The following is a 19,909-nucleotide window of genomic DNA, read 5'->3' on the forward strand; positions in this document are numbered from 1 at the left end:
AAGTATTTTTTCCTTTTTTACATCCATGTATTAGACACTCCTGAAGACCACCTACACGGCTAGTATTGAAGCATTGGGAATACATGACTGCCCCTTCAAGTCCGTTTTAGTGTGTTAGCCCCGGCTCAATGTGAAGCGTCTCCTCCTCAGTATTTACATAGTGTTTGCATCTCGCGAATTGAGCCATCAGATCTGTGTTATGGAAGAGCTCTGTCTGGACAGGAATATTACTCGTCACAGCACAAGGACATTTGCACGCACCCGCTCCTCGCCCAGTCTAAAGCTCTGTTGAGTGATTGGAGTTAAAGCAGAAGTTACTGTAAGTCGCCGAGGATAAGAGCGTCTGCTAAATGACTAAAATGTAAAGCAGAAGCCTAGCGGTATCCCCTGACCATCGTTACAGTGTTAATGAACAGGGGTTTGATCCCTGATAATCAATCAGAGAACATGCTATGCAGTAGTTTCTGTATTGATCTCTTTTTTTTTTATGTTCTAGCAATGCTGCAAATTCTGCCAATAACCACAAAACAAGCAAGTGATTTGGTTGTTCAAACCTGTTGTTTTGTAATCTTAAGAATTATGCGAACTGGTTTTGTCTTTTGATCTGAGAATCTTTTTTTTTTTTTTCTTGATTGAGTGAGTTCTTCTGCTCAGAGTCCTGCTGAAGTTTAAACAACACAATCTGTAGTCTGGAAGCTTAATAGGATGGACCTTTTATCATGTTGATCTGAATACACTGTACCTGTAAATATATCCACCAGAAATCCACCTGCTAATGAAATGTCTAACCTCCTTACTGTGTGTAAGGGTATGTTTTAAACAGGCTGCCCAATTCTGATCCTTTGCAAACTAATTGATCTTTTGACCAATCAGATCAGATCTTTTGCCAATATTTGGGCAAAAGATCAGGCAAAAGATCAGAATTGGGCTGCCTGTGTAAACGCAGCCTAAGTGTTTAACTATCTTGCTTAAGAAAAATTACAAGAAAAGGAACACTGGAAATATGCTGTGCTCAATATGTAAATACTGGAATTTAAGAAATGTTATTTTCTAAAAGGAATAAAATTGTGAAGCTATTAAGATGTGAATCTTTATTTTTTTTATATAGATTTTTTTTTTTTTTTTTTTTTTTGTCATTTAGCAGACGCTCTTATCCAGAGCGACTTACATGAGCAATTATGGTTAAGTGCCTTGCTCAAGCGCACATCGACAGATTTTTCACCTAGTCGGCTCGGGGATTAGAACCAGCGACCTTTCGGTTACTGGCACAACGCTCTTAATCACTAAGCTACCTACCGCCCCAGCATTCTTGATGCTGTCAGGGAGAGGGGAGGGGGGGAATTGGTGATTCTTGATAACGTTTGTAGTGACAATAGGTGGTGAGTGTTGGCCATAGCCACGGTAATCTGAATATATCTGCATCTGAATATATCTGCATCTGAATATATCTGCATCTGAATATATCTGCATCTGAATATATCTGCATCTGAATATATCTGCATCTGAGTATCAAAAATAGTTTTATTTCTACATTTCTGTTGTGGTCTTTGAGAAGTTGATTTGGGGAACTCTAGTGTCACATTGATGTGGTCTTGCTCTGTGAGTTGGCCAGTTAGCCAGGTAAGTCAATGCCATAACACTGAGTGTACAAAACATTAGGAACACCTTCCTAATATTGAGTTGTCCTCAGAGCAGCCTCAATTCGTCGGGGGCATGGACTCTACAAGGTGTCGAAAGGGTTCCACATGGATGCTGGCCCACGTTGACTCCAATGCTTCCCACAGTTGTGTCAAGTTGGCTGGATGTCCTTTGGGTGGTCGACCATTCTTGAATATTGTTGGTTGTAACTGTTTAAAATGCATACAGTAAGTGTTCGTTTTGCATTTGTGAAATTATTTTGATGTGATGTGAAAGCAGAGGGCTTTGTTTCCCGAACCGTATTGCAAGCGAGGATTATTAATGTTTCTAATTAAACAGCGCGTCGGATTGTCGCAGCCGGCCGCGACCGGGAGACTCATGGGCGGCGCACAATTGGCCCAGCATCGTCCAGGGTAGGGGAGGGAATGGCCAGCAGGGATGTAGCTCAGTTGATAGAGCATGGCGTTTGCAACGCCAGGGTTGTGGGTTCGATTCCCACGGGGGCCAGTATAAAAAAATATGTATTCACTAACTGTAAGTCGCTCTGGATAAGAGCGTCTACTAAATGACTGAAATGTTAATGTAGTTCACATGGTCCCAGTTGTGGCCGATACTTCCGGCTGAGAACAGGGACAAGGCAGAACGCCTCCTGGGGCTCTCCAGAACAGGGACAAGGCAGAACGCCTCCTGGGGCTCTCCAGAACAGGGACAAGGCAGAACGCCTCCTGGGGCTCTCCAGAACAGGGACAAGGCAGAACGCCTCCTGGGGCTCTCCAGAACAGGGACAAGGCAGAACGCCTCCTGGGGCTCTCCAGAACAGGGACAAGGCAGAACGCCTCCTGGGGCTCTCCAGAACAGGGACAAGGCAGAACGCCTCCTGGGGCTCTCCAGAACAGGGTTTCCCAAACTCGACCCCCGCCACGCCCGCACCGCACGTTTAGGTTTTTACCCAAGGACTACACAGCTGATTCAAATAATCAACTCCTCATCAAACTTTTTATTATTTGAATCAGCTGTGAAAACGTGCACCCAGGGGGAGCCCCAGGACGGAGTTTGGCGAACCCTGCTCCAGAGCAACAGTTAACATGTCTCTCCCGAAGACTGAACTCATTCTAGACACAAGAGGGCACCGTTTTCCCGCAGATAAATTAAAATTCACAGTCGTGCATTTTACCTCGACGTTTGGCCCTCGAGACACTCTGTAGAAGTGTCGTATGGTGCGTTCGTATATATATATATATATAGACACGTCGCAGCACGACACATGTTTGGTGGCTTTTCTCAACAACTAAAAAAGCCATACAAACTGCCATACATACAGAGGTGAATATGGCGGACGTTTCTGAAAGGACGCTACAAGTTGCAATCGCTTTTTCATTCGCAGTAGGCTTCCTTTCTGGATGGCAGGCCAACCGAGCGAGGAGGAAGTTCCTGGATTGGAGAAAGAAACGGCTGCAGGATAAACTCTCAGAAACACAGAAGAAACTGGACTTGGCATAAAAGTGGAGTGGGGGTGTGTAAGTAATTGGCCTATGGGTTGATTGCATGCAGTTACATTGTAACAACAAATTATATGATTACATTGTATCAAACATGTTGTTACGTAACATCAGCCAAGTTAGTGACTGGAAACATTGTAAGGTTAGTAGGCTTAGCCTACATTCAGTGTAAAAATGGGACCAAACTGGATTTGACCTACGTTTGTTGAAAGGGTGGCAGCGAGCGATTCTTGGAGTCATTTAACCTTTCTTATTTTCACAAGGGAAATACAAAATAATCCAATAATAAGTTATAAAATCCTCCTCAAATGTGTCTTTGTTCTGTATTTTTTTCTGGAAAATGACAGCAGCAAATGCAGGACTGCTGGTGGTCTGGCATAGCATAGGCAACCGGTTCAGTTGCATTTCTTTGGTAGCCTATGCCTAGTTTACAGTTAGTAGGCATAATTGCCTCGACTGTATGTAAAGCATGATGTAATAATGACTGTTCTTCTGTTTTCAGGTCATCACCAAAATAAAATGTTGACCTGTCAAAGGGAGCTGTCAGATCACGGACCTCCAATAAAGGGAATGGGGTCGTTGTCACAACCAGCAGAACTGAAGCAAGATACAAATACACGTTTCTGAACATGTTTGTTTTGTGATTTGGTGACAGTGTGTTTGCTGGGTCCGTCTTCTCAAATGTGCTCCAGACATCTTTCCAGACTACTGCCGTTTTACTTCTAATAAAAGCATGCGTTTTCTTACATCCGTTGTTTTGAAGATGCCTATGGTAGTTTACTGTCTTTATATAGTGTAACTATTGTAACCAAATCCATTGCACTGCATTTTCCCGATCCCAAATCGACCCTTAGACCCTATGACCTGGTGGAGATATGAGAGGATGTGATTGTCCTATGTCATTCTCTTTAAGATCTCCACAAGTGCATAGGGCGTTAGTGTATAGGGGTCAATTTGGGATTGGGCAGAATCCACCATCACTCTTACCAGCACCTATGTGTATAAAATAGTTTTTTTTTTTTTTTTTTTTTTTATATTAGAGAGATTTTATTGTACAAAAAAGAAATTATATGATGAGTTGATCAGAAACTTCACCATGGAGTTTAGTCTGCTACAATCAGCAATGTATTGAAACTGTATGCATGTGATATTATGTACTCAAAGAGATGCTGAGATGTAAGAATGCATGTAGAAATGTGGATGATATGTTATTTTAGAAAACATTTGACATTTTGCTATGTCCCCTGAATACATGTTGCAGTATTCGCCAATATTAAAACTAGGGGACTTTTATTTTGAAGGAAGTATTTGACCAAGGAACATGTTTGACCAGGAAGTGACTCCCAGTGGTGTCATAAGTATATTCAACAAAAATATGAATGCAACATTCAACAATTTAAACGATTTTACTGAGTTACAGGTCATATAAGGAAATCAATCAATTAAAATAAATTCATTAGGCCCTAAAATATATTTTTCACATGACTGGGCAGGGGCGCAGCCATGGGTGGGCCTGGGAGGGCATAGTCCCACCCACTTGGGAGCCAGGCCCAGCCAATCAGAATGAGTTTTTCCCCACAAAAGGATTTTATTATAGACAGAAATACTCCTCAGTTTCATCAGCTGTCCGGGTGGCTGGTCTCAGACGATCCCACAGTTGAAGAAGCCGGTTGTGGAGGTCCTGGGCTGGCGTGATTACACGTGGTCTGCGGTTGTGAGGCCGGTTGGACGTACTGCCAAATTCTCAAAAACTACGTTGGAGGCGGCTGAAGGTAGAGAAATGAACATTACATTCTCTGGCAACAGCTCTGGTGGACATTCCTGCAGTCAGCATGCCAATTGCATGCTCCCTCAAAACTTGAGACATCTGTGGCATTGTGTTGTGTGACAAAACTGCACATTTTAGAGAGTGGCCTTTTATTGTCCCCAGCACAAGGTGCACCTGTGTAATGATCATGCTGTTTAATCAGCTTCTTGATATGCCACACCTGTCAGGTGGATTATCTTGGCAAAGGAGAAATGCTCAATAACAGCAATGTAAACAAATTTGTGCACAACATTTGAGAGAAATAAGCTTTTTGTGCGTATGGAAAATTCCTGGGATCTTTTCTTTCAGCTCATGAAACACGGGACCAACACTTTACATGTTGCATTTATATTTTTGTTCAGTATAGTTAGAAGCTAGCTGTGTGTTCATATTCTGTGGGTCCCAGCTCATATTGGGGTAGGAGGAAATGAGGCAGCAGATATGGTATCTCTGAATAGGGAGGAGGTAGATGTGGTGGTCCCGTTAGGGGGGGATGGAATGTAGGAGCATCATAGCAGAGGTGTTGACCCAGGAGTGGCAACGTGAGTGGGAGACAGAGGAGCGGGGAAGGCAGTTTTTCTCTATCCAGAATTCTGTGAGGAAGGTCAGTAGGTATCTGGAGAGTGAAAGGAGGGGTGGGGTTCTGTTGACAAGGCTGAGGTTGGGTCATTGTGGATTGGGAAGTGGGTTAGTGTAAAAGGCGCCACATGGTCAATCCAGAGCTATACGGAGCACTCCGCATTGACATGATTGCTTGACGGTAGGTGGAGGGCGGGAGGTCCAGTATAAACACAAACTCAACTTCCTTCACAACAGCTCTGCGCTGCACCGCGAAGTGCAATAAGTATGAATGCCCTGATTTCCGCAGAGGTGGATCACCGTAAATGCTGCAAGGCCAATGCAGACAACGGGTTGACCATGTAATGCCTTTTAGGCTTTTAGATATGTGTAATTCGCACTCCGACCTGAGAAACGCAGCAATACAGCGTCTAGTCTGCCGGAACACACAAGAAGAAGAAGAAGTGTTCACATTTTCAAACATCTTGAAGTATATGCCGTTTACTACGCTTTCTTTAAGACATACAGATAGTTAGCGACGCTTGCTCCACAAGACTGCATTGGATCAATCGTATAGTTGCAAGCCATGAGTTCTAACGTTTCCTTGTCGAAAGGTAAATATGCCATGCTAACTATCCAAAAAGCTAACTTATATTTACTAGCTACAGTAGCTACGTACTTACTTTGCTACGAACACTGTTGTTATTTAGCGATATTTCCAAATAATGTCAACTATTTTATGACATTTGGCTAATGTAATCTGTAAAGATTTTGGCGATGCCATAACGTTAGCATACCTGTCATTTCGTAAGACTGCGACCTTGGCTTGTTGCCTCCTATTGACTAGCGAGGCAGCTGGCTATAAGAGTTTGTTAGGCCGAGAATAGTATTTTTGTATAAGGTTATACCATATAGCACTGGCATGTTTTACATCGTGCCTTACAGGCCCCATTCCGTGCATTTCCATTCATGTCAACATTTTAAAGCAACAAAATGTGACAACTGCAAGAGATGGATTCTTTACATAGGCAATGGAATACCTTTTCAGCTAAATATTCTGTCCTTCCACTCCCACTTTATAACCCAGCAGTGCTAATATAATATGCCATTTAGCAGACGCTTTTATCCAAAGCGACTTACAGTCATGACTAGCCCTTGATCATGAGGCTCAGTTCGATCACATTACACAAGTCATTGGATGAAGGCGTCTTCTGTATGGGGGAGTTTCGTTAAGAGCCCCGACACTCAGCCTGGTCTCATAGACGAGACGTAACATATTAAAAGGTAAATCCGGGACATCAAATTTAGTATATGATATGTTATGTTTGGTATGGTTACATAAGACAGATGGGTATTTAAGGCAAAAACGAAAATAGGGTGGATGGGTGGGTGTATAACGTGAATGTCTAGCAACCCAAAGGTTGCGAGTTCGAGTCTCATCATGGACAACTTTAACATTTGAGCTAATTAGCAACTTTTCAACTACTTGCTACTTTGCAGCTACTTAGCATGTTAGCTAACCCTTCCCCTAACCCTTTTAGCTAACCCTTCCCCTAAACATAACCCTTTTAGCTAACCCTTTAACCTAATTCCTAAACCTTAACCCCTAGCCTAGATAATGTTAGGCTCCTTTAGTCCATTCCTGGGCTATAGCACCTGTAAACTAAACCATAACTTAGATGTACTGCGCTTCCTACCATAAAGAAACACATGTTTAATGCATTCTAAATACTATGCTAGTGTGTGTTGGACAGTCAAATACATTTCTTCCTGAACTGTAGTTTAAGTAAACCGCCTCACCTTTTTTAAGTTTTGCAGAGTTTTAACATACTGAATGGTAAGCTATATTAGTAGTGTTGGTGATATTTCGTTTGTTTGTATTGCAGTTGGAGGCCTACCTGAACTAGATACTGGATCAGTCTGTTTTTTTTGTTTTACAGCGGAGTTGGTGGCAGCCATCGGCGTGACTGCAGGAGCTACAGCTGTGGGCATCCTCCTCCTCCAGCACTTCTCCAAGGGGTCAGGGGTCAAGCCCAAGGTCAACTTTGACCTGCAGAAAGACAACCCCAAAGTAGTGCACGCGTTCGACATCGAGGACCTCGGGGATAAGGCGGTGTACTGCAGGTGTTGGAGATCCAAGAAGGTTGGCTTGCTGTCAATTTTATACTCTTTGTTTGGTTTTACAACTTCTCACTATAAAGTGGAGCCGTGGATTAACCACTAGAAATTCATAGACGCACGGCACGGAAAGAGGTTGTGGTTGTGAGGAGAGCTTTTTTAGCATCTGCCTTAAACAAACAGTAGGCTAGTAAGGCTATGTTATTACTTGCATTTGAGCAGAACAAGGCAAGGAATTTTAAAAAATGTGTTTCGTGTATTCTAACTACTTTTGTTGTTGTTGTTGTTGCCTAGTTTCCCTACTGTGATGGCGCTCATGCTAAACATAACCAGGAGACGGGGGATAATGTCGGTCCCCTCATCATGAAGAGAAAGGAGGCCTGAAACAATCAAATCAATCATCCATGTGATTCCATGACTGCCGCTTCTATCATACTGACGCACACTACTGCTCTTCGCTACAGAAAGGAGGGCAGAGGTTGACAGTACACTTGTTAGTTACTCTGAAATACGGTGGCGGTCCTTACATTACTCTGTTATAAACCAAATCACTTTTTGTCTATATTTGTATATTGATTGATTGAAGCCACCCTTATCACAGGACCCAAGCAGTTATCCATTTTTGTGGAAATGACTTTGTAATCATACCTAAAATGATAGTAGATATTTTGCTGGGATTACCAAGGAAACAGGGCTGTGGGAAGTAATGTAAAGCAAAGTGCCATGCTGGTTGTATATATTTAATTGAGCTGTGGTATCTGTGCACTGTTATTTTCAGAATGTGAAGACTTGCTTGTTTGATCAATGTCTACCTTCTCATTCTTTTTGATACCATAGAGATCGTATCTGTCCCATTATGGCGCCTGTGAGCAAACGGGCAGAGCCATTGAGGCCATCTCCATTTTGAAGTAGTCCATTTTCTTCTTCTTCTACTACTTCTATGAGTTGGTAAACGAACTGAAAGGGTGCACACTGCCACCTGGAGTGTGTTGTTTGAACAGGTATAAAACCAAAGGTTGGGGATTTACTGCCACCTGCAGTTATGGAATGTTTGCTCATGAGAATAATTCATTGGCTGATCCCTCCTAATGACCTGGATGGAATTATGTGATCCTTCTTTAACCCATAGGAAGTCCCGTCCAGTTGACTACTTCAAAATGGTGAAAGTCCGCAACGGCGCTGCCCATGCTAAAACAGACTTTTAGGCACAAGAGTCCTCTATCATTCTCTATGGTTGATACTCAGGAGTTTTTCCTGACCACGGGACCTGTAACCTACTGAACGTTTAATGGCTGAATCTGAACTTGTCATGCAGCACTTCTCGTAATTAGCTTAATAATTCACAGTTCTATGTAGTGCAGCGTTTCCCAAACTCGGTCCTGGGGACCCCAAGGGGTGCACGTTTTGGTTTTTGCCCCTAGCACTACACAGCTGAATCAACTTATCATCAAGCTTTGGCTATTTGAATCAGCTGTGTAGTGCTGGGGCAAAAACCTAAATGTGCACCCCTTCGGCTCCCCAGGATAGAGTTTGGGAAACGCTGATACTAGTGTGAGAAGAATGTTAGTGTCTATGGTTTGTGTGACCTCTGATTTCCACAAGATGTGACTTCATTCGAATCCATCACTTAATCATCAATAAAAACAATATCAATGTAATTTTTTCTTATATTTTCATGCATTCTGCCAATTAAATAATACATGTTTGTGGGAACCAAGTCTTTTCTAATCCAGTTTGACAAGTAGATGTCATATAGCACCCTCTAGTGGCAGTTCACACCAAAATAATTTATTCGATTGATTTATAATGAACAATTGAACCAATCAAAAGCGACTGACGGGAATGAATATGAAGTTTGGCTATGAAGCATATTCCTCTCCCCAGAAGGTGTGCTCATTCAGAACTACATCTCAGGCTGATGTGTAGGCCTAGTGATGCCGACCTGGGTCAAATGCGATTTCGCCTTGCATAGAAAATGTTCTGTCTCTCGTCAGGACACTGTTGTTCAGAGGAGCTAGCCGACAACACAGCTAACACAATCACTTCAAACTGAAGCTGGAAATACCGCAAACTAGCTGCACTTCGTTTCGTTGGACCTTTTCTCAATTGACATTTCTTTGTGTATATCTATAAAAACGATGCCAGCTGATTCATGATTTAGACTGGCTGAAAAACGCTGCCAGCCCGTCTGTCTCGTCCCGACACGTTCATTACTATGGGACAGCTGGAGATCGAATTTGTATATTGAAACAATGTTGCAAATGTCGGAGAGACAGACAGCAAGGTTTATACAAATCTCTGCTGTTGAAAACTAAAAGTTAGTCTAAAAGAAATGGGAGATAATGCCTAGATGCTTTTTACAGAGGAGATCAAGTTTATAAATTGCCTGGCTGGGCTGATGAGACAGTGGATTGATCAGTCAGATGGAACAGAGTAAATAGGCATTTTAATGTCATAGATTTAGCGGGTGGTATCTTGTGGAACAGACACCGGTTGGAATGCGCTTTTAACCAATCAGCTTTCAGGATTAGAACCACCTGTTGTATAATAAGTGAATACTGACTGGGACTACAGATGGGTTGGTTGTTTAGCAACAAAACCGACATGTGCACAACTATGGGGCAAAACAGATGGGGCTGGCTTAGATTGTTGACAACAAGTAAACTACATTTCATCTCCAATGTTTATTGAAAACATAAAAACATTTGCACAATTAGCACCTGTTGTCTCTAATACATCATTACAGTTGTTGGGTAGCTAGCTAGCATTTTTTTTTTTTGCCATATTAGCATTGATATGAAATCAGTCAAAACACCTCAAAACAAGACATGGTATCAAAAACAAGATGAAACTAGCTGAAAGGAGTCACTCATGATTTCCCACATGACAGTTTATTGTCATTGTTGCTATCTATCTGGCCATCCAGAATCACAAAAACTCACGGATTTCTGCCCCATTGAAGGGTGCGCATTGTTTTCGTGATGTCCTTTAACCCTGCTATGATTTGACCATTTGAGACGGTTTGATTCCCTTTTAAATCTCCCTCTCTCTGTGTGCGCGTTTAAATGTGAACTGTCTTTTAAAATCAGTAGGCCTATTTGAAACATTTATTAATCAAATAACAAAATGCAGGTTTATTATTTCTCTACCGGGCCAAGTTGTTTACCGTGCCAAATAGTTTCCTCTTGATCTCCTTAGATTACGTGTATAGGAGGATTATGTGTGTGTGCATGGGATTATTGACGAGGACAGTGGAAATGACTTCAGGCTCTGCCTCCATCGATGCGTTTTTACATTTTAAACCTGTGCTTTCACCTCACAACAATATTCTACATCGATAGTTCTGTTGGAATCCAGAGCGGCCACGGTTTCACAACTGCGCCCTTCTCTTGTCCACTCAGGTAGAATTGGATTTGAGCACAACCTCATCCCTCAACTTCAAGAAGAATGGCTGTCGAACTCGTCAAAATCGGCATTTCATTGAAAATGCTACCAAATAACAGTGCCGTGTACTTCAAATCGGACGGAGCGAGATTTGGCCAAACCAGGACGATTAAATTGTTAACGGGGTCAAAGTACAAGATTGAAGTGGTTGTCAAACCTGGGGCTGTGGAGGCAACGTAAGTATGGTGGGGTTAAATGTATTACAGGCCTTCCCGCATCAGGCAATATTCTTCTGATAGCCTATACACTTCAATAGGATACATTTTGACAATTTCTCTGTTGAGGAAAACAATGTTCTGTCAGTGACAGGCTGTCTCTGTCCATCACCCCCTGTTGATGTTTTGACTACATTTTATTATCCTAAATCTATATTATATCAGTGTCCATAATGTGAGGAATAGCATCGGTGCATTCTCTTGGAAAATATCACAACCCCTGGATATTATGGCCCTTGTTTTAATCTAATTTACACATTTATTAAATTGGAGCAGTGCAGGGAGACATAAAGCGCAGCCAGAATGTGTGAAATCCAGCACCGATTAGGCCCTTTAAGCATTTCCTACAGTAGGCTAAACATGCACGCAAATATGGCGAGTTGAGTTTGTGTTTCAGTCTTTTGTTATTAAAAAATGATGGATAGAACTATAACAAATGACACTGGATGATCTATATTTCACCTCTCTCTCTCCATCCACACCCCTTCACCCATCCATTCCTTTGACTGATTCGTCTATAAATAATAATGCAAGGTGATTTGTAGATCAGTCATTCGGCAGTTGTCTGCACTGTCAGCTGCAATGTCAAACAACCACAGGCCCAGTGTCACCAAGTGTTTTTTTTCGGTGCTTCTACATCGGCATCGCTTGCTCTATGGGGTTTTAGGCTGGGTTTCTGTAAACTGCTGATGCACACGGGCTTTATAAAATACATGTCATTGATTGATGATCTCTCCCTAACTGTTGCGATCAGCACCATGAGTGTAGGTGGAGTCACCTTCCCCTTGGAGCAGCAGTCTAGAGACCCCCAGTCCGTAGTCTACACTGGCATCTACGACACAGAGGGAGTGACGCACACCAAGAGCGGAGACAGACAAGCTGTACAGATCAGCATGCAGGTAATAAAGGGCGAACTCAGTTTGACTGCGATTTGATTCGGATTTCATTTCGGATCCCTTATTAGCTGACGCCATGACAACAGCTAGTCTTACTGGGGTCCAACACATAATGAAAAATACATTACAGACAGAACACTTTACATGTACACAAAGCAATGAAGTAGACAAGTTAATTCAGAGCAGTTTACCAGTCACATTACAAATATAATCTAGCCTGGTCCCAGATCTGTTTGATATCGGCATCATCTAGCCTGGCCCCAGATCTGTTTGATATCGGCATCATCTAGCCTGGCTCCAGATCAGTTTGATATCTGCATCATCTAGCCTGGCTCCAGATCAGTTTGATATCTGTATCATCTAGCCTGGTCCCAGATCTGTTTGATATCTGCATCATCTAGCCTGGTCCCAGATCTGTTTGATATCTGCATCATCTAGCCTGGTCCCAGATCTGTTTGTGTGGTAAGGCCAACTCCTATGGTCGTTGTCATGCCATGACCATAGGTGTTGGGGCAAGACAGCACAAACATATCTGGGAACCAGGCTATGCATGATCCATATGAGGCCATTACACATGTAGGCTATACTGTTTCAGGAGTCAACTGTTCATGATGCAAATCATCCAGTGTTTATTTTTACTAGTCTTTTCTTACTAGCTCTGACTTTGCTTATAGCTACTTTGAGGAATAAATGTACTTACTATGACTGTGGTAAGTGGTTGTCTCACCTAGTTACCTTAAGATGAATCCACCAACTAAGTCGATCTAGATAAGAGCTTCTGCTAAATGACTAAAATGTAAATAAAACAATTTAAGAGTTAATCGCAGGATTTGCTGTGATTTAAGCGCAAATTCAGAATTTGCTCAAATTGAGCTGTAATTTACGATTTTTTTAAATACAAAAAGCATTACAATAATATTGACGTCTTGATTTTGTCCAAAGTAACGGTAAGCAAAGTCAGGTAAATTCATAAAACAAATTTTCTTTAACTCCCCCAAAAAACTGCCTGAGTCTGGATGACCTCTACTAAACACAATGTACTGATTCAGGGATGTGTGAAGGACCACAGGGATGTGTGAATGCCACAGGGATGTGTGAAGTACCACAGGGATGTGTGAAGGACCACAGGGATGTGTGAATCACACAGGGATGTGTGAAGGACCACAGGGATGTGTGAATCACACAGGGATGTGTGAAGGACCACAGGGATGTGTGAATCACACAGGGATGTGTGAATCACACAGGGATGTGTGAATCCCCACAGGGATGTGTGAAGGACCACAGGGATGTGTGAAGGACCACAGGGATGTGTGAAGGACCACAGGGATGTGTGAAGTACTACAGGGATGCCCGACGAGAACAGAGCCAAAGGATATCAGGGCAATGGGGTTTTACGGTCACCACACAACTCACTGCAGTTCACTTTCGGTACTTATTCAACAGGGTGTTTCTGTTTCTAGGAGGAAAGAGATACATGGAAATAGAAGTAACCATGCAAAGATATAGTCAAAAAAGGCTATACAAGGAGTTGGACCTATACATATATGCACACTACTGCATCACACAAGTTAAATACAATCAATCATGTTCTTAATTGAACACTATAAAGCTAAAGATGCATAATATTGCAGTGCCTGAATCACATATCAATGAACATTGATGGCTAAACGGTAAGCAGACTGAGGTAGAGCCTGAAGCTAGCATTAGCCATGTCAGAGTATGGAGCTAGCATTAGCCATGTCAGAGTATGGAGCTAGCATTAGCCATGTCAGAGTATGGAGCTAGCATTAGCCATGTCAGAGTATGGAGCTAGCATTAGCCATGTCAGAGTATGGAGCTAGCATTAGCCATGTCAGAGTATGGAGCTAGCATTAGCCATGTCAGAGTATGGAGCTAGCATTAGCCATGTCAGAGTATGGAGCTAGCAAATGCCATGTCAGAGTATGGAGCTAGCATTAGCCATGTCAGAGTATGGAGCTAGCATTAGCCACGTCAGAGTATGGAGCTAGCATTAGCCATGTCAGAGTATGGAGCTAGCATTAGCCATGTCAGAGTATGGAGCTAGCATTAGCCATGTCAGAGTATGGAGCTAGCATTAGCCATGTCAGAGTATGGAGCTAGCATTAGCCATGTCAGAGCCTGAAGCTAGCATTAGCCATGTCAGAGTATGGTATAAGGCTAGGGAAAGAGACTGCCACTGTAGCGTACAATCACACCAGTAGCGTACGATCACACCAGTAGCGTACAATCACACCAGTAGCGTACGATCACACCAGTAGCATACGATCACACCAGTAGCATACGATCACACCAGTAGCGTACGATCACACCAGTAGCATACGATCACACCAGTAGCGTACGATCACACCAGTAGCGTACGATCACACCAGTAGCGTACGATCACACCAGTAGCATACGATCACACCACAACGGATGCACTATCTGCACAATAAGGACTGAAATGTGAGATAATGGCATGAGCCTCAACAGCCCCCCATGTAGCCTTAGCATTATCATTAGCGGTGGGCTACAAACATTTAGCAGGTCATGCTAACAAACAATTAGCCTAGCAAAGGCACATGCATGAGGTACAAACACCAATCCCTGTAAACTGATTTTACTGTCAACACTCAAATAGGGCCACTTCGATTATTCTACGCACACAGCAACAACTTCTTTGTTAGCTCTGCTCCCTTGTGTCCGGTTCCCTGTCTTTATCAGATTAGCCACGCCCAGTAGGCGGGCACCAGCGAGGTAATTAGAGGACACACGGGAGCAGTGATTGGTTCGTTGGCAGGTCAATCGTGGTCTGTCAGGGCCTTTTTAACAACCACAACATCAACTTGTTTGTTGTTTTTTAGCTCACAGGAGGTTGGTGGCATCTTAATTGGGGAGGACAGGGCTCGTGGTAATGGCTGGAGTGGAATCAGGGGAACAGTATCAAATACATCAAACACATGGTTTCCAATGCCATTCCATTAGCTCCGTTCCAGCCATTTGATATGAGCCGTCCTGTGTTTTAGCTGTAATATATTATGTATTTTCAATGTTTTCAGTGTATTTTGAATGCTTTCAGACAATGTGATTAATCGCAAATGTAAAAATAACTCGCGTTAACCGATTTTAACTCTGAAAGCTCTATTATTATTTTTCCCCCTCCCAGTTCCCAGAGGTGGGCTCTTTTGAGGTGGTGTGGCAGGTGAAGTACTACAACTATAACAAGAGGGACCACTGCCAGGGGGGAAACAGTTTCAACAGCATCGAGTACGAGTGCAAGCCCAACGATACGCGCAGCCTGATGTGGGTCAACAAGGAGCTGTTTGTCTGACGGACCGACCAACCAACACAGGCAGCATCAGGGTTGTGTTCATTAGACATCAAACAGAAGAAAACAGTGAAACTGGGAGGTGCTAACCTGAAATTAGCCAACAGAAATGCCTGTTTTTTTTTTATTTCCGTTGGCAAAATGTTTTCCCACGGTGTGCCCTAATGAACACGACCCAGATGAACATGAGAGATGACGTTCAGCTTCCGGATAGTGATAGACGGTGTGTACCAGATCCAGCCAGCATGGAACCCCTCATAGCGTAACAATGCTGTTGTTAAATAACTAAAGATGTATAATTTGCTGTATGTTGGTGTGTGTTTATAGCTATGCAGATTTATGTTAGGTGTGTGTGTGTGTGTGTGTGTGGTGTGTGTGTGTGTGTGTGTGTGTGGTGTGTGTGTGTGTGTGTGTGTGTGTGTGTGTGTGGTGTGTGTGTGTGTGTGTGTGTGTGGTGTGTGTGTGTGTGGTGTGTGTGTGTGTGTGTGTGTGTGTGTGTGTGTGGTGTGTGTGTGTGGTGTGTGTGTGTGTGTGGTGTGTGTGTGTGTGTGTGTGGTGTGTGTGTGTGGTGTGTGTGGTGTGTGTGTGTGTGGTGTGTGTGTGTGGGGTGTGTGTGTGTGTGTGTGTGTGTGTGTGTGTGTGTGTGTGTGTGTGTGTGTGGTGTGTGTGTGTGTGTGTGTGTGTGTGTGTGTAGTATCTATGAAGGCGGTATGTTAATATGTATTCTGTATGTGCAGAGGTTGTGTGTGTCTGTTATAGTATTGTAATGAGCATTCAGTGATTTTTGTTTGTCTTTTTTTCAATGCTTTTTTGTTCAGTTAAAATGTTGTCCCATGTCTCGTTTTCCTATGTCGACAAAGTACAAGCAGTATAGGAGATACTGTAGAAGTGTATGTTTACAGTTAGAAGATTTTACAAAATATTTTGACTAATCCATGAATTTTTCTTATTTTATAATTGTGCTGATTTTGACTAATCAGAATGTCATATTTCTGACAAATCAGAATGTCATATTTCTGAATTTCTGACTAATCAGAATGTCGCATTTCTGACTTATCAGAATGTCGCGTTTCTGACTAATCAGAATGTCGCGTTTCTGACTAATCAGAATGTCGCGTTTCTGACTAATCAGAATGCCGCGTTTCGGACTAATCAGAATGTCGCGTTTCGGACTAATCAGAATGTCGCGTTTCGGACTAATCAGAATGTCGCGCTTCGGACTAATCATAATGTCGCGTCTCGGACTAATCAGAATGTCGCGTTTCGGACTAATCAGAATGTCGCGTTTCGGACTAATCAGAATGCCGCGTTTCGGACTAATCAGAATGTCGCGTTTCGGACTAATCAGAATGTCGCGTTTCGGACTAATCAGAATGTCGCGTTTCTGCTGCTCCTGACTTCTGCTTATGTTTCCTATTTCTCTCTTAACATATTTTACAGAACTAAATATGCTAAGCGTTATATTGGTTGGGAAAACTATCATTTACTTTGAGATATGTAGCGAAAAAGCAGCAAAATATAGATGACTGTTTAAGAAAACATGAAAGGAGCAGTCTATGTATGCATCCATAGTGTCACGGATTCTGCCGAGGCTGCCCTTCCTCCTGGCTCGGGGCAGGCTTCGGCGTTCGTCGTCACCGGAGTACTAGCTACTGCCGCTCTATGTTTCATGTTTCTATGTTCATCTGATTGTTGTCTGTTGTTGCGCACCTGTTCCCTATAATGTCAATTGGTCTTCCCTTTTTAACCTGTTCACGTCCACTGCGTGGTGTGCGTGTTTGTTGCTTGTACGAGTGTCATTTGTGAGCGGGTTTTGCTCCTCCCTTGTGTGGAGGTTTTGTTTGTATTTTCTTTACTATTCAGTAAAGTGGATCTTCATTTCATTCTGTGTCCTGCGCTTGACTCTGGCCTACCGCATTCCACAAACATTCGTGACACATAGCTTCTAGTATGAGTTTGGGGACTTGCATGCTTTGGAAATGTATGAAAACATTCAGCACTGATTTAAAATATTGCATAAAAATAACTTTTTAAGAAGGTTATGTAATAATGTTGTGGTTCTCTGTAGCTTAGTTGGTAGAGCATGGTGCTTGCAACGGCAGGATTGTGGGTTTGATTCCCACTGGGACCACTCACTGTTGGCTATGTGAGATTAGGCTTTGATGTGTGAGAATTTTAGGGGTCAATGCTAGAGGATAGAGCCCATTGGACCCCCGTCCCTAACGAGGGGGGCCCTTGTGTCCTCTCTCAAAGAATACCAGTAGCCGTACAGCAGGTCTGTAGAATGGGGATAATCTTGCACGCACTGCACAGTTTCCACCACTGAGTGGCACTGGTGCACATATGCAAACAGACATTTGCCAGAAAAAAATTCAGCTCAGTTCCCCAGATGCAATGTAATGCACCTCTCCCAACATTGTATCTGTCCCATTGAGGCCATCTCCATTTTGAAGTAGTCCATTTTCTTCTTCTACTACTTCTATGAGTTGGCAAACAAACTGAAAGGGTGCACACTGCCACCTGGAGTGTGTTGTTTGAACAGGTATAAAACCAAAGGTTGGGGATTTACTGCCACCTGCAGTTATGGAATGTTTGCTCACGAGAATAATTAATTGGCTGATCCCTCCTAATGACCTGGATGGAATTATGTGATCCTTCCTCGAGCCACATGAAGTCCCGTCCAGTTGACTACTTCAAAAGTGTGAAAGTCCTCATTGGCGCTGCCCATGCTAAATGGGCTTTTGGGCACTCGAGTCCTCTATCTATCTCTATGGCGACAGTATAGCCACAACACGGCATTGAGAATGTGCTGGGATCTTCAAAATAAAAGTTATCTGTTTCACGTAACGCTCAAGCTCAAGATGAGTCTGGCGGGGAATTCTGGCAGAATGTGCATGTGAGCTGTCCCCTGCCGTTGTGCCCTTGAACAAGGCACTTCCCTTTAAACTGCTCCAGGGCCAACCTCCTCTTCTTCTAATGTTGGGGCTACATTGGCAACTGGCAGTGGTTAGTCCCAAAGTATGCATTTCAGTCTCCATGTACATAGACTGCTCTAAAGGTAAGGAAACAAATAAGTTATTATGTAATTTCGGTGAACTAACCCTTTAAAACAGAGGGACTTTTATCTTGAAATGTAGGATACTTGCTGCCTCCTCTCCACACATCCCTTGTCCCTCCTCCGCGTTACTGACCCTGCCCTAGGGGTCTCCCTGTGCCACTGCAGTGAAACCGACGGGAAAAGAGAAACAAGGACCTGAATATCACGAGCACCGTGTTTTTGTAATAGCGAGACCCCCGTTTTAGATCGTCCCCCCCTCGTTCACATTTCCTGGTCAACCTATTTCATCATCCAACCGGCAAGATGGTAAGCAAACTGTCGCGACTTATTTACACCCACCAACCAAAAGATAAACACAGTGGATATGGAACATGTCTGCGATTGTAGGGACTACAGTTTGTCGTGTTATTACCGTGTTATATATGTGTCACAGAGTGAAGAAACCGTACCTCCCTCGCAATGAAGGAGGAAATGATTTCCTTGCCAATTTTGCCTCGGTATATTGGGCAGTGCTGTGGCCGATATATGCCGTTCCTAGTCGTAAACCTGCTTACACTCTAAATCCAACTTTATCCTGCAGTAGATAGAAGTCAACATCTTAACAACAAAGGAACTACATGTTGAAAACCAATGTGCGACATGTTGCTTTGATGTTCCCCATGTCCGTGAGTGGCTAATTTGACTGATGTCCTACCCTACCCTAAAAGTCGAATCTGTTTGATAAATAAGACTACACGGTGTAGACATTGCATTTAGCAAGCTGGACTAGACATTACCAAATCAAGGAGGGGTGACGAGCAAAGACCGTAGCGTTGTAGCCTATGTGTTGCAACACTGTTATCACCCCTTTTTCATTTCGTCTTGCTGCATTGTATCATTTCGTTTTTACCAAGATTACACGCTAGCTACTGTCGAATGCGAGATAATAATTGATGTCTAATTACCAGCCAAGCATAGACATGGGACATCATGCAATTAAGTACAAACCATACTTCATATTTAATTGCGTGTCATGCACAGGTCCTGGGTAAGCTACAAAGAGAGCTAATTTTAGGCATGTCAAAATGTAATGGAATAAGGCCTATTCCGTGTTGGTAGAAGTGTAAAACAGCCAACAGGCTACTCCATTGTGAAGGCTACACGGCGAGGCTACTCTGGGTTATCATTGAGTGGGGGCAGGGAAGACGAAGGCTGTTGCTTAAGCATGTAGCGGAATGACCTGACACAGGGACCATATGCTGCCTAGCGATCAAGCACCACCCACATACATATCGACTGAGCGAGCGCCGGCTGCCACTAGGAAATGTAAGAGAGATAAAAGCCGTGGCGAATCACTAGCACAAGCCATGAT

The 19,909-nt window shown here is 43.1% G+C and overlaps 3 protein-coding genes across 5 annotated transcripts; all 3 read left to right on the top strand.

The window, feature by feature from the left end:
* The first annotated feature begins 2,846 nt into the window (after positions 1-2,846).
* LOC121548055 (mitoregulin) lies at positions 2,847-3,883 on the top strand. 2 transcript variants are annotated; one of them, XM_041859452.2, is made up of 2 exons: positions 2,847-3,151; positions 3,640-3,883. In XM_041859452.2, the coding sequence occupies exon 1, from the start codon at positions 2,968-2,970 to the stop codon at positions 3,136-3,138; it is 171 nt and encodes a 56-aa protein (XP_041715386.2). In that variant the 5' UTR covers positions 2,847-2,967; the 3' UTR covers positions 3,139-3,151; positions 3,640-3,883. The 2 variants fall into 2 exon arrangements, with proteins under 2 accessions (XP_041715386.2, XP_041715385.2); XM_041859451.2 differs by having other exon boundaries at positions 2,849-3,155.
* Positions 3,884-5,842: 1,959 nt separating this feature from the next.
* On the top strand, positions 5,843-8,421 carry LOC121547765 (CDGSH iron-sulfur domain-containing protein 1). 2 transcript variants are annotated; one of them, XM_045217686.1, is made up of 3 exons: positions 5,843-6,116; positions 7,389-7,645; positions 7,915-8,421. In XM_045217686.1, the coding sequence occupies exons 1-3, from the start codon at positions 6,089-6,091 to the stop codon at positions 8,002-8,004; spliced, it is 375 nt and encodes a 124-aa protein (XP_045073621.1). In that variant the 5' UTR covers positions 5,843-6,088; the 3' UTR covers positions 8,005-8,421. The 2 variants fall into 2 exon arrangements, with proteins under 2 accessions (XP_045073621.1, XP_041715116.2); XM_041859182.2 differs by having other exon boundaries at positions 5,866-6,116; positions 7,443-7,645.
* A 2,413-nt stretch (positions 8,422-10,834) lies between these two features.
* On the top strand, positions 10,835-15,910 carry LOC121548054 (CB1 cannabinoid receptor-interacting protein 1-like). The gene is made up of 3 exons (XM_041859450.2): positions 10,835-11,240; positions 12,034-12,178; positions 15,339-15,910. Exons 1-3 carry the CDS (start codon positions 11,068-11,070, stop codon positions 15,501-15,503), a joined length of 483 nt encoding a protein of 160 aa, XP_041715384.2. The 5' UTR covers positions 10,835-11,067; the 3' UTR covers positions 15,504-15,910.
* The last annotated feature ends 3,999 nt before the right edge of the window (positions 15,911-19,909 follow it).

This window comes from Coregonus clupeaformis, unplaced genomic scaffold (genome assembly GCF_020615455.1).
Source record: "Coregonus clupeaformis isolate EN_2021a unplaced genomic scaffold, ASM2061545v1 scaf1180, whole genome shotgun sequence".
NCBI lineage: Eukaryota > Metazoa > Chordata > Actinopteri > Salmoniformes > Salmonidae > Coregonus > Coregonus clupeaformis.